Source organism: Embiotoca jacksoni, unplaced genomic scaffold (genome assembly GCF_022577435.1).
Source record: "Embiotoca jacksoni isolate LCO1_2020_lvr unplaced genomic scaffold, fEmbJac1.0.p SCAF_1, whole genome shotgun sequence".
In the NCBI taxonomy this organism is placed as follows: domain Eukaryota; kingdom Metazoa; phylum Chordata; class Actinopteri; family Embiotocidae; genus Embiotoca; species Embiotoca jacksoni.
The window spans coordinates 14,719,667-14,734,638 of record NW_027185229.1 but is presented as its reverse complement, the minus strand read 5'-3'; the positions used below and the strand labels follow the sequence as shown (position 1 = coordinate 14,734,638).

At 46.2% G+C, this 14,972-nt stretch overlaps 1 protein-coding gene across 1 annotated transcript; it reads right to left on the bottom strand.

Annotated features, from left to right (window-relative positions):
* Positions 1-962: 962 nt before the first annotated feature.
* Positions 963-12,650, bottom strand: elk4 (ETS transcription factor ELK4). Its single transcript, XM_069139923.1, has 6 exons — positions 12,412-12,650; positions 8,944-9,159; positions 5,660-6,448; positions 4,379-4,618; positions 2,572-2,691; positions 963-2,371 (listed from the first exon to the last, which is right to left on the bottom strand). The coding sequence occupies exons 2-6, from the start codon at positions 9,148-9,150 to the stop codon at positions 2,273-2,275; spliced, it is 1,455 nt and encodes a 484-aa protein (XP_068996024.1). The 5' UTR covers positions 9,151-9,159; positions 12,412-12,650; the 3' UTR covers positions 963-2,272.
* Between the last annotated feature and the right edge of the window lie 2,322 nt (positions 12,651-14,972).

Sequence of the window (14,972 nt, the reverse complement as noted above, 5' to 3'; positions counted from 1 at the left end):
TGTTCCATCCAGGTATCGTGTAAACAAATGCGACGTAAAAATACCCCCCCCCCCCTCCCCGCGCTTTCACAGCACAGACGGGCGGGCGGGGGGGGGGGGGTCTACCCCCTTGAGTCGAGGCGTACATATGGCTTTAAAAATGATTTCCAACAGCGGGTGCAAAACCTATCCCGGCTCGTGATCTGTATATATATATATGTATATATATATAAAAAATAATAATAAATAAAAACAAAAGGGGCGGGGGTTTGCGGGAAAAGGGAAGGCGCTTAAAAAATATAGCCCAGAAGGTTGTCGTTTTTTTTCCGCAGCCCCCGAGAATCCAAAAGCGCCGGAGCACACGGGCGACGCGAGCCGAAAGACACCCGCGAGCACTCGGCGACGGAAGGGGAACCGAGAAAGGTCCCCTCCCGGAACAACAGTCGAGGAACCCCGGACCACGTTCGGAGCCGGGCGGACGGAGGTCGCGCAAAAAACAACACAAAAAAAAACAAATCGAGCGGCGGGCGACGGGTCCGTCGCGTCTTTCGCGCGTTCAAATTTCACCCGTTTTCCGGGACGTCGAAGAGTTCCTCGAGAGCCGATTTATGTCCGCGTGGTGTTTGGTTCGAGCCGTTCCGGGCATCGTTGTCCGGTTGCGTCGTTCGGTCCCTCCAGGATTCCGCGGAGGTTTTCGCGATTATTGCGATCAAAACGCCGGATTTCTGAAGCAGATTTCCCCCCAAAAAACTTCATTTGCAATTTTTTTTTTTATTATTATTATTATTTTTTTTTTTATAATAACCGTCGGTCTCTTTTAAATAAGATCCTCAGCTGCTCTTTAATGAATATTAATTCGACACGTACTGTGTGCGCAAAAAAGAAAGTGCGGTGTCTCGCACCTTGAAGTGTGTCTTAAAACTATTTTTCCTTAATTCGATAATAAGGAATACTTATTACACAGCCACGATTCTGTTGATGACGTTTTTGTTGTTTTTTTTTTTTTTTTTTTTTATTGCAATCGCAAGATTGCAATTTCCTGGAGGGACAGATTACAAAAAAGCAGCACGAGGGCAAGAGGACGTGCGGGACTTTGTGCTTTGTTGCTTTGTCTTTATGGCTTCGCTTTCTCTCATTCCCGCATGAAAGTTTACTGGTTTAGGAGACGGACCAGGCCATACATATATACATATACATATATATACATATATATATATATATATATATATATATATATATATATATATATATATATACACATATGTATATATACTGTACATTACAAATAATACAAAGAGGCAAGGTTCAGCTCCAGATTATGGCCACAGGTCATGATAGGAGAGTTAAGGTTAAAAGTCCCCCCCCCCGGATAACGGCCGACATTTCGGTGCGGCCGAGGCGAAGCCGGACGTTTTAAGGTTCAGGTCGAGAGCGGCGGGCCAAGGCGCAGGTTGTCGGGTCGGAGCGCCGCGACCCTCCGGCAAGAGGAGGAGTTGAGGACGGAGCGCGGGCGGGACGCGGAGTCGTCATCGGGAGAAAATGGGCGCGAGGCCCGAGAACATGTAACCTGTCTTGTTTTTGGCAATAACACATTGTTGCACGAGATATATATACATATATATATATATATGTATATATATCTATTTATATATATATATATATATATATATATATAAAAAATAAAAAATAAAAATAAAAAGGACTTTTTTTTTTTTTTTTTTTATTAAAAGGAGGGAATCTGTGACATCCGCCCTCCGCTGTTCTCCGCGTTTCCGGGAATCGAGCGGATCGGGGGGGCTCCCCCGGGGGGCCCGATTCAAGCGCGCGCCGCGGCGTTGCCGTGGAAAATCCGTCCCTCCTTTGAATTGTCGTGACTGAGGATACCCCCCCCCCCCCCCAAAAAAAAAACCGCAGCCAGAACAAGTCTTTTAAGTGCATTGGGTGTAGGGCGACGATGGCTTCAGGGAGCGCGAGTAAAGACGAGCATCCTCCTGCCGCCGCCAGACGAAACTGGACGGGGTTTCCCCCTTCATCTGTCAAACCCCCGTCCCCGCAAACGCGTCTTCCAAGCGTCGGCGGCGGAGAGACTTCAAAGCACCACAGGTGAAGGGAAACGGCAAACGGCGAACGCCCCCCCCCCCCCCCCCCCGCCCCTCCTCCCACCGACAATTGTCCCCCCCCTGCGCGGGGGAGGGAGGGGGGGGGGGGGAGGGGGCTTCCCGGCAGTGTCTCGGTTTTCGAGGGCGTCGCCGCCGCCGTGGGCGGGTGGGTGGGTGGGAGGAAGGGGTGGATCCTATGTCTTCTGCGGGTCCGGCGAGATGGGACCGGGCGTGTTGGTGCCGTCCACGCTGTGCATCGGGATCTGGAACTGGGGCGTGAGGACCGACGGAAACTGGAACAGAACACAGAAGGAGTCGCGTCAAGGAGGCTTGAGACCAAAAGTTTACAGCGACTCGATTGGGCTCTCGCTCACGACTCATATATATATATACTTATATATTATTATTATTATATTATTTAAATAAATATATATATTATATATTAATTTTATATATATATTTGAATGACAATGGAGGGCGGAGATGCACTGACTTGGAACAGGTGGGCTCCCTGGCGCCGCGTGGCCGGACTGAGGGGAGCGACCGGGCTCAGTGTGCTCCAGAAGTGGATGTTGGACAGCAGCGGGCTGGGAGTCAGCAGCAGAGTTGGAGTCTGAGGACGAAGACAAAACGAGGGCCGACAAGGTGAAGATGAAACGGTCCGGGTTGGAGCGCGCGCAGCAAATAACGGCTGCACAGGAACGCCAACGACAGAGTCCAAGAAGGTTAGAAACAAGCGTCCCGTCTCAACTTTCGAGCCAGCAGATGTGGCGTTTTGGCTCATTTAAAGACTGAAAGTTCCCGTGAATGAGTCTATTTTGTCTCCGCGCTCGTTTTGAAGTCCCTCCCCTCCTCGTAGGGATTCGAAGCCGACGAGAAGTCGCACAAACGGCCGATATTTCCGAGTGCAACCCGAAATAAACACAGAAATTAGCCGACTCCAGCGGCCATTTTTGCTTAACCGCATGAAGGACATTTCTGTGACTTTCTGGACTCTGCTCCCGGAGGCATGAAAGGGATCATCGTTCCGTCCATTTGGTAAATAGTTTATTTCCGACGCTGTGACCGCCAGCAGCAGGCGGAAGCACAACGTAACGACTGCGGTCGGATAAAACCCGAGAGCTCAATTCTAAACGGAAAGACCAGATCAGCTGTGAGAACCTCTTCAGACACGGAGGCCTCCGTCGCGTTGGGTTTTAGTGGAGGTTTCACTGCGCCTGGTCTCTTTTATGAAAGCTGCTGAACGCTAGAACAGGTCCAACCCTCCCAATACTGAAGCTGGATCTCATGAGCGAACCTCGCCCGACCTGCTCGGGGACGCACCGGAAAGAAAAACGACCACGATAGCAGACGGACATTCTTGCAGCGGCAACGCGCACTCGTGCGGTCTGAGAGCAGCGTCGGCGCAAACAATTAAACATGCCGCCGCCCCGGAAAGAGCCGTTGGGTCACGCGCGTCACTGCAGCGCCGCTGGCCCCCTGCTGGTCAGGAACAGTAAGTGCGGCAGGTCGTGACGCTCGTCACCTCGTGCTGTTTCCCGTCATGTTACACGCTTCTTGACATTTTCTTGAGAAGAGTCATTAAGCGTCGACACATTAAGGGGTTCCCGGGGGGGGGGGTCTCCATATCGGAAGGCCTGTTGTCACCGAATGTGCTTTGACGCGTCGATGTTTATTTCACAGACACCGAGTAAAGTGTAGTTTGACTTCCCGTCGGGCTTTGCAGCACATACGTGATAATAAAACAAACACAACCACTGCCGGTCAAATACTCGTAATGCTCGAGTTGTAAGAAAGCAACATGCCTGCTTGGAAAATGTCACGAATGACAATTACAGTGAAATACACTTTCTTACTAAATTCAGAATAGATGCCGTACCGCGCGCGCGCGCATTTCACTCTAAAAACACAGAATCCAAAGATAAGAGGCAACTCGACATCAGATCATTCGTGACTCCCAAGACCGAGAGGGGACGTCCTCTAAATGCACGCGTCCTATAACGTCGGTCAGTTTATATCTTAAAGTCGGGTGAACTTGCAAGCACGTCTCTGGAAAGCTCATCATTGGCTCATCAAAACGTCCGCATCAGCGGTCCTCCAGTTTCTTATCATAAACCAGCTTAGTCGAGAACGGACAAGAGAAACTCGTCGTCAACACGGACGTTTACTCGCCGTTTCATTTTCATCTCAATCAACCGAGCCGACCTTTTTGTGCAGACGCGATCGTTCCGTCTTCAGTAAACTTTTTGTTTTGTTTTGGGTTTTTTTTTTAACCCCGAACCTCGAGAGCAGACTCTCACCTGCAGCATGGCTGGTGTGAGGGAGGCGGTGGGTAGCGAGGGGCTGCAGAGGTTCATGGGGGAGAAGTCCGAGGCGGTGACCAGGAGGGCCGGCGGGCTGATCTGCAGGATCTTCGGTGTCTTGCGCGTCTTCCCTGAGCTCAGAGTGCTGACGGTGGTGCTGCTGCTCACGGACGACGAACTGGTTTCGGCGTCCAACAAAATGATCTCATCTCCGGACAGGCCGAGGCCACAGTCCACCTGCCGGACACAAACGGGTTTATTTTCTACGCGTGGTCGGACTCCGGGTGGGGGGATTGGGCGGGGGGTGTGGGTGGGTGGGTGGGGGTGGGGAGGGTTTGCTTTTGCTGGCGTAAATGATTCTATACTATGTTTCGGAATAGAAAATAGTAAATAGTAAATAGAAAAAAAAAAAAAATAAAAAGAACTCCGTAGTCGGTCCCTCCAGGAAATCGTGATCTTGTGATCGCAACGGCTCAAACGCAAATTCGAGCCGCGGGCCGCAATATTTGCGCGAGCTTGCGGTTTTGCTAAATTCCCGCAATTTTTCGCTCTGCAGAAAAACTCGCTTTATTAACAAAAAGTAACGCCACACTTACGATCAGCAAGGCTCTGCTCTCTGTCTCCTCTTATCAGCAAAACAAACTCTGTACTCTGAGAAAACCGGAAGAAGCGGGGGGGGAAAATGGGAAGTGATAAAAGTTTGTGGGAAATGTGGTCTGGCCAGCTAGAATAAGAAACGTCTTAAAGTTAAATACGTTTTATACACATTCAAGTGGAAAAAGACTGCCCTTTGCTTTTGTGCATACAGTAGGCGTATGTGTTGAATGAATAAGTAAACAGTTGCTTCTTTGTTTGTTTGTTTTTCCAGCTGATGTAGCCTTTGTTCTCTATGTTCTGTGAAACTACGTCACTTGCGTGATTTATTTTTTTTTTGAAACTTTTTTTCATTGCAACAATCGCAAACGAATCCTGGAGGGACTGCATATTCAGACATGAACTATTTACACAGCTTTCAGAACTGTATTATTATTATTACAACAACTAACTGGGTTTGTTGTTCGATCTAAGTACTAAGTATTACTTCCTGCAGTGCTGGAAATATTTGGGATGTGGTGCCTTGAGAATACAGAATAAAGAACAGCATATTTTAGGGATTTTATATATAATCCTTCTTATTGATTCTTGGAAGTTCTTGACCAATTTGACCAAATCCTAGCAGGCCACCTGAACCGTTATTCGACTAACAACGCGTGAGGAGTGTTTTGCGGGTGTACTAACCTTCTCCTGCGTCTGAGCGTCGGTGAGGTCGGCCGTCGGAGCGTCTGGAGGCTGAGAGCACCTCGACTCGATGTCGCTGTCGATCACCAGCTCCTGCGAGGAGTCGGGCACTCGGCTCGGGGACGGGCTGGCCGAGGTCAGGTCCGGGAGGCAGAACGTTGCTTCCGATGGCCGGACGTGTTCGAAGAAGTACATGGACTGGCGCAGCAGGGCGGAGTGTGTGCCGACGTCGTCGACCCTCTGCGGCGACGCTTGGAGAGGATCCGGGCGGTCGGGGGTCGGCGGCGTCGCCTCGGCGACGGCCCGAGGAGGCGCCGCCGGTGCCGCCTTCGGGGCGGTGATCCCGAACCTGATGACCGACGGCAGAGCGGCGGGCTGCTGCGGATGAGGCGTTGGCTCCTGGCTCTGCGCGGCGGCGCCGAGGCCCTTCCTTTCCGCCGTCTTCTCGGCCGGATTCTCCATTTTGATGGACTTGAAGAGCTGGCGTCCATTTTGCAGAGAGTTGAGCGTAAAGGAGGTGTACAGGCCGGAGTGGATGTAGTCGTTACGGTTCGACTGCTTGCCGGCGTTGCCCAGAGCCGCCGCCGCCGCCGCGCTACCGGCCGCCCTCGCTCTGTCGTCGGACTCCCCGTCCTGCGGAGGGCCGTCTCCCCTCAGCACTAGCGGAGGGAGGCCCCCCGCACCCACATCCCCGCCGTCTGTTCGGGCGGAAACATCTCCTTTTAGGACGTCGGGATAGGACACAAAGCGATACACAAACTTCTGACCATTCACCTTCTTGATGATGTTCTAGAAGATAGAGAAGAGCAACGTCACAATCACCGCAGGCAAGAGCACGCGGGGCGAGAGGCGAGGCGGGACTTCGCCTGATGCGGTAATTGGGTGGGGTGGGGTGGGAGGAGGGGGGTGAGGGGGGGTAGAAGACCACAGAGAAAGCCGGGTGCGGTGGGAACAGCGCTGTTCTTTTCCTGTCTGGACCGAAGTAGAAGCCGCGAAAAGGTGCGGCCCGACATGCCGGAGGAGCCCCGGGCCTGAACGCCCACGGGGTCCGGCTGTGCCTCCGCCAAAACACCAGCATCTCAACCAAAACAAAAAGTCCTTTTTTTTCCTTTCTTTTTTTTTTAAAAAGGAACAAATTGTATAATGAAAAACTGAATGACGAAGTACGCCCACGCCTCGCCTCGGACAAATATTATCCAGACTTTGCTGAACCTGAACGTCCATCTGTATTTAGAAAGCCAGACTGACATTTAGTGACAATTTGTTACCATGATGCTGAAAATGGCCTTTTCAACGTGAACACGATTGTATTTATCAGCGGAATTAGATTTCGCGGCGACCACCGTGTGCTCGTCTTCTCAGGCCAGCGACGTAAAACATCTGGTGAGCAACAAACTTGACGATTCGACCTGAGGATGACGGACATCGGCTGAACTCACCCGGGGGAAAAGCTCTAACTTCAGGCCGACGAGACAAAATGCTGGTCAGCGCAACAGATCCCGGTGAAGAGGAATTCAAGATGTTGCCGTGAGCTTCTCGGGGACAGTTCAGACCAAACGATTTACGACGAGACGATTTGAAACTTGAAACTACTCCTCAAATCTCCGGTCTGCAGAGATTCTGAAACCTGCCAAACCTGTAGATTCTTCACAACACAGGTGGTGATGGGAAATGACTTGCAACAGTTGCATTCTTAGTCATAGTTAAACCGCAAAATCCAAAAGTGACAGGATGCCCGTAGGGAGGGAGGGTGGGGGGGGGGCTTCTTCAAATCTACACCGTGAACTTGAAACTGGAGATCTCCCGTTTAGTCAATTTCGCTTTTTCAGGAGCAATTTTGTCTTTTAAAAGGAAGTTGGCGTCTCCTCTAATGAACCGACACTAACTGTCCGACTTTGCATTCTGAAACTGCTCACGTGCGACTTTGACGCGGGAAAATTCGCACTGTCGCAATTTCCGAAAACAGTTTTCTCCAATCGTGACTCTTGGGTCTGAGCTGGGCTTCGCGAGAACAGCAGCAGAAATCCGAATTACCATTTCTCACTGGTTCACATCCACCCGAGAACCAAAGCTGGTGGTTGGTGTTCAGCTAAAAGCTGTAAATCTGTACTCGGATGTGGATACGTGCGCGAATCGGTAAACGCGTAGTCTAACTTGTGAATATATAAACGTAAAGAGATTCACAAATGTACCAAGACTGACTGTAAAAACAAAAAAAAAAGGAAATATATTCATCACGCGTGAAAACTTTAAACATTTAGCTTCAAGAGCTGGAAAATGACTGATTGTAGGAATGAGATTTCCCTGTAGTTCAGGCTCTTCTTATCCTTGACAACAGACTCGTAGTTTGACTAACTCAAAACTAACTGTTTATAGAGTGAATAAGATTTAACAATGAAACCCCGCAAATAAGACTGGATTCTGTCCTGGATTGTTTGGGAGGACCTTTGTCAATTTGATGTTTTAAGGGGTGCCTGGTTGTAATCATGAGCTCTGGCTCAAACCTCCCAAGTTCTTTACCCTTTGCCTCTATTAAAAGTTAAGTCCCTCGTACCAATCGACAACGCAAGTCCAAGTGAGTACACTGCGTTTCACTTCTTCACTTAGTGCGCACTGTAAGTTTAACTCCATTAGTAACATACCTGACATGATACAAGTTCTTTTTTTTTTTTATCCTGCGGTCGGCAGCACGACAACATCTGTGACGATTCCCTCAACAAACAAATCGACGAGTGAAGTGACGACCAAAAAAACGTTCGGTCGGAGACGTCGGTTTATGGCTGCGGAAGGCAAATAGAATCCGAAATAATAGACTCCGATAAAGTCTCCCCGGCTGCAGCCCGCCAATCACATCGTAGCCAATCTAAAAGTAGAGACCCATTTTTTTTTTATTTTTTTTTTGCCCGCCGCATTCTGACGTCGTCTTTACCAACGCCAGACATTAGAAACAGAACTGAAAACTGTTCGCGACCGGACAAACGTTTGTCAGGACGGGAGGACAATCAAACGTTTAACGGGGTTTGAATCGAGGTCGGGAAGAGCGACCAAAAATCGGGTCTCCTCGTAGGACCTGGCCGTGCAGATCGCCCGGCCGCACTTGGCCAGACGACTGAACCGCCGCCGGTCGTGTTATGACGAAAGCGTGTTAACCGACGGATACCAGACGACGCCGGGGCGTCGAGCGTGAACTGCAGCCGATGCGACTTCCAGTCGTCAACAACAACAACAACAACAACAACAACAACAACCACACCTGCAGGAGAGAAGAGAAACGGCAGTTTTACCTTGTCGTAGTAGTATCTGAGCGCCCTACTGAGTTTGTCGTAATTCATATTGGGCTTGTTCTTGCGGGCTCCCCACAGCCGGGCCACCTCCTCCGCTTGCAGCAGTTTGAACTCCCCTTCCTCGTTGGTCCAGCAGATGAGCTGCTCATTGTTGGAGTCCAACAGGAGCTGGAGAAGGAACTGCCACAGGGTGACAGAGTTGTCCATGTCCTCTCACTGGCAAAAAAAAAAAAAAAAAAGAGGAGAGGAGAGGAGAAAAAAAAAAAAAACATCGGGCTCGTCAAGCACAGAACTGCTGCTCTTCGTTCACCGATATGAAGTTCCATTATGGAAGATATTTATTAACGGAGGGCACAACAAAATTCGGTTTATTCAGTGACGTTGTATTTAAATGGCATTAATTTAGTCGTTGATCCGACTGCGCCCCCCCCCCCCCCCTCCACCACGCGATCAGTCAACCAAAGTGAACCGCAGCAAAGGCTCAACTCTGTTATGCAGATTACAAAACAGGGCTATAAGTCAATCTGATGAGCACAAAAGACGATCCCAGTTGGAGCAAAACAAAACGTAACGATCTCTGTGATCCTCACGTGCTTTTAAAAAGCCAAGACAAAAAATAAATATTTTTTTTTAAAAATCAGTAAATCTGTCGCAATGACTGTATTTTTAGTATATTTAACAGTCACTGAATAAAAGGTGTTTTTTTTTTTTTTTTTTTTTTTTTTAGGATTGGGTCCAGGATGATAATGCCACCAACCATGATAAACCCTGATGATTAAATCTAAGACTGGTTTCTTCAACAACTTCGAGGCCATTCCCGTCATGGAGATTTTTCTGACACCCGGAGTAGGTCTGCACCTTCAGACCCATCGAGTCGACACCCAACCGTCCGGCGCTGTCGGCACAACCTCGGCGTAACTTTCACCGGTCATCTAACTAACGTATGGTTGTCCACGAGGAAATGAGGAGTTTCTCTTTTCCGTGTGTGTGTGGGGGGGGGGTGTGTGTAGGGGTGGGGGGGTGGGGTGGTCTGGGGATTAAAAAAAAAAAAACAACCAGATGACAGGTGGGTTGGTGCTGCGACCCAGAGGTGTAAATGTATCCGGTGAGGGGTTGGGATACCGCACGTCACCCTTTTTGTCTCGCAGTGCGGTCTCAGTCCTCTTTGTCCCGCCGCCTCTGCATCCTGCTGCAGTTGTTTGGGACATGAAAGAGACGGGGGGGGGGAAAAAAAACAAAAAAAAACGTACTTCCCAAGAAGGGTGGGAGGCTTTTGAGAATCCGCTAGTCGAGGGAGGCAACAGAAACGCGCTACTTTTTTTTTTTTTTAAGAAATCTCGCTTCGGTCGGTGTGGAAACATGACGCTGGAATTCGCGTTCCCTTCATCCTATGCCGTGAAAACTGTGGAAGTGAGTTTCCTCAACCCCGGTGCTTCTGGGTTTGTCGGCCTTTTTGGCGTTTGATTTAGGCTACAGTACAAAAACAAACAAAAGTAGTCGTTTCCAGATTGTTGTTGGGAGTATTCTGAAATAATTGCACGTCTGTCGATGCACTTTCTCCAAAAGTTTAGTGTTAATAAACAATTGAAAAGGATGTAACAACACAACTGTCGTGCACCGTTTCCGCTGCTGGTTTGACTTTTTTTGTTTTGGGCTTGTGGTACTTGAAACTTCAAGTTTGTTTCGGTATCCCAATCAAACATGTGATGTTTCATGATTCTGAGAGCAACACAGATGGGTAATTATTTGAAATGTTCTATTCTCATACCACAAAAACTCAACCGCTCACACATCAGTTAATAATCTTATTACTACACACACACACACAAGGGCTATCTGCCTCGGGGAAAGGCTGTAACTTAACCCCTAATAAGGTACCTTTGCAGCAGCCTGCGCTTTTATAACCGCAAATGATGAATCTCATGTTTGTGCCATTGTTCCATCGGTGCAGAAAATGCTGCCAAGTCAGATTACCTTCAGGCACACAATATATATCAAATATGGGACCCTTCAACGGATGACTGACAACGCTTTGAAGCCACTTGCGAAACACCTTTGGGCAATTCAGAAGAGGCGCTCTCGATAGTTGCGCGGCACACATACTGCTGCTTGAAGATTACTCGTTAAAGCCAAAGTCCACCAAGTTTGAATTTGATTTTTGATTTTTGAAGGACTGCCTCCCGCACGGCAGATGTTCTGGTGAGGTGTCCAATGCTCTTGTACACTCTTGAGATTACCAGAATTGAAAAGCCCTGCAACTCCACTTATAACTGTGCTGTGTATAAAAAAAAAAAATTAAAATAAATTTTAAAAAAAACTATCCTTTAGCCACAACCACGCTTTTATTGAAAAGTCCTTTAGATCACTTACAGTCCACACCCAGTAATTAGGTCGCATGCAATGCGAGTGTAGAAATAGGGATGCCTTCACGGGCAAATTGTCAGCTTGTTCAGCTATGACAGGATCTCTAAAAAAAAAAATGTTTTTTAAAAATCAGTTCAAAACAATGCACCCATTGCAGGGTTGTTGTTGTTTTTTCCTACCTGCAATTCACCACCCAACTTACTAACACTGCCTTGAAGAAGCCCATCAATGCTATTATCAGTTCTAGACACGCACAATGTCTGTTTAAATGCTGCTAGGCATGTCCTTGCGGTATTCTTGCTGGTGTGTCCACTATTAAGAGGCTGAATACGACTTTTTTTTTTTTTTTTTTGCTTTTTTTGCTCTTCGCTGTCACTATCTGTCACCGTGCGTGCGTGCTGCGTGTGTGTGTGCGTGTGCGTAATCTTCTTAGGAGGAGGAATAAATCTGCCCTGACTCATCCGGACCTGCTGGGATGAAGACACACCAACCCACACACACGCTCAACACAATCTGTCCCAAACTGTCGCGTTAAAAAAAAAAAAATAAATAAATAAAAAACGGCGATATCAGGGCAAAAAATAGAGCTGAGTCAAAAACTGCTGCCAGGAGAGGGAGAGAGGAAAAAAAAAAGATTAACAGTGGACGTTATGTAACGTCTGACATTATCTATGGAGTAAAGGAGATAACGACAGCTGGGTCAAACCGGTCTTATAATACGGTTCGTCCGTGCGTAACGCGCGCGCTCGGACCGGAGCGGCTGGTTTCCGCTGTCGAGACAGACCACAACATAAAAGACCACTTGTTGATGGTTTAACGCCGGGTTAGTTTCGTTACCGTCAACACCGGGGCCACGAGAGTAAGGCCTACTTTCCCCGGGTAGTTTTTTTTTTTTTTTTTTTTTTTTTTTTAAAGTCGCGCGGTGGAAGAACATAAACTGTGTTCGCGTTTGACGCGTCTGCGGAGACTCGAGGAAACAAATAAATAAATAAATAACCGCACTGGCGCTGTTTGTTTGTTTTTTGTTGTTGTTATTTTGTTGTTGTTTTTTTTTTTTTGCTCACTGTTAAGTTAGCTTCGCGTTAGCTCCTCTGCTAACATTACCTCGCTTGTAGAGCCCGCTGAATCTCCGAGTCGTCGAGCCGCGTCGTAATATTCCCAAAACATTTCCGGAAAGCTTTCTATACTGCCATAGCTCAAGGAAACGAGTTTCAACCCAGGTGTCAAGAAAATACCTCGACATGAGATACAATAAACTGCATTTAGCTTCCACTGACGATATATCCTTTGAGCAGGAAACAATGTTGCGTTCACTGATCCTCGGACACTTTACTTTCGAGAACTGTCTTGTCTCCAGGTGCGTTTGTACTACAACTCACTTTTTTTTTCTTTTTTTTTTTTTTTTTTACTAACGAAGATAGTTTGAGTTACGAAGATAAGGCTAGAACATTTTCTTTGGTTGGGCGTTTTAGTGTTGCTGTTATTATCATTATTTTCATTATTGCAATAAATCCAACTGCTCAAAGGTTATTTCGTGTACTTTTTCTAAAGCCAAATGCAATTGTTCGTGCCTGTTTATGTTTGCTCGTTTACAAAATTCCGACGCTATCCAAAGCAACTAAATGTGTCATTAAACTCACGCTGAGATCACTTCCTCTCTCGTTATGTTTATTATTGTGTTGTTGATTTACTTCACAGTTACACATTTCATCCAAATACAAATAGCAGTCCCAGCAAACTTACTGTTTATTTCTCCACTGTAGGCTTGTGGTTACACAGTGTTGCTTCAATCTTTAGATCGAGGTCCAGTTCAAATTTGACAATAAGAATCATTATAAATGCAAATTTTACTCCACTATTGAAATCACTAAATTGATTCCCACCAGCACGGAATCAAATGTACAATTCTCCTCAGAGGTGGAAGATCCTATATGTAAGTACCAATAGGCTACAGCAAAGATACACACAAAAAAATATAAACATTACAAGTAAAAGTCCTGTATTAAAAATCCTAAAACATAAGCATTCGCAGCAGAATGTAGTACTTTAAGTGTTAAAGTCAAAGTCCCACTTTGGTTCTTCTGACTAATACTACTTATATATGACATATACAGCAGCATGTTACTGTTGTAGCAGGTGGAGCTGGTTTGAACTACTTTAAATATTTACAGGGACAGCAGATAAATCAGAGGGGGCATCAGATAATTACTGGGAGAGGAAAGAAGAAAAAAACAAAGCTCTGATCCACAATTCTGTTTTCACTTTTTTGACTTTTTCTCTGGTCTTTAATTTTTGGTGAGATATGTGATCATTAACATTTATTGAAATGAAACCATGTGAGAAGTTTAGATGGAAAAATCACTATTTTGTGGAGCTTTAACAACTCACAGACATCTGAAATGTGAAATGTGTTGCTTTTGACGTCAGGAGACCGAGAGGTTGAAAACTACTGGTTTAATGTTAACAGAAAGTGTTTCATTTCAAAAGCTTGTTACATTATCCACTGGGTCAAATCTTAATCTGAAAAGTAACTAAAGCTGTTACATAAATGTACAGGAGTAGAAAGTACAATATTTTCCTCTGATATGAATTGGAGTGTAAATATAAAGTATCACCAAATGGAAATACTCAAGTAAGGCACATGTCCCTCAAATTTTAAGAAAATGTACGAATTATTTTCCACGACTGATTCTACTTAATTAGTCATTAAAGCACTCAATAGTTTAGTCTGGCTCATGGACCAAACTGCATGATGACCTGAGTCTGTCATCTTCACATTGAAATACAAAGTAAAACGGTGTCTCAAAATATTTAACGTGTGTTTGCGGTTCATGTTTGGGTGGTGGATTTGTTTGGTATTGTCTCCAAGTGACTGGGTATACACACATGCATTAAACACATTAGGTTTACTTGTAATGAAATGTGCCATAAACCTTTTGTTGTTGTTGTTGTTGTTTTTTATTGTTTTCCCCTTGTGTCAACCATCTTTGGAATCAGATTTTTCATGCACAGCAGTATTTTTATATAGTACAAAACATTTTGGAATAATACGCCTCAACAAACCATTGTAGTGATTTTCTATTAGGGCAGACCGTCCTTTGCAAACACAAACTAATATCATATACAGACAGTAGAAATTGTATTTTTTCAGATTAACCACCAAGTGGCAGCACATCACAGCAGGGGCACACCAGCATCAACAAGCCTTCAGCTAATTTGACTCCAATTTATTGTAAATGTTAAACAATTCACATGTACATTTTGCAAGGATATTTTCTGCATTTACAAAATACTAGATACCAAGACACCTTTAACAAATTAAGAAAGATTGAAGTTTCAAAATCCAAGCCCCACATTCCAAAGAATATCCGTCATCTCACCAAGCAAAAATACATCTGAGATGCTGCAAAGACTTTTGGTTGCACTTGATGAAAGCCAATCAGAGCACAGCTCCAGTCCAAACAGAATTCTGACTGCCAGAAAAAAAATTAGGACCAGTCAGCTCTTAATATGATGCAGTAAAGGATCAGTGGCTGATTATTTATTTGCTGCCAACTAAAGATTTGACAGTAAAGTTAATCAATGATAATCTGAAGAAACGAAAGAATCTACCGTTACCTGTCAGAGGTATGTCCATTGTTGTCAGATTTTTGTGTTCCGCTCAA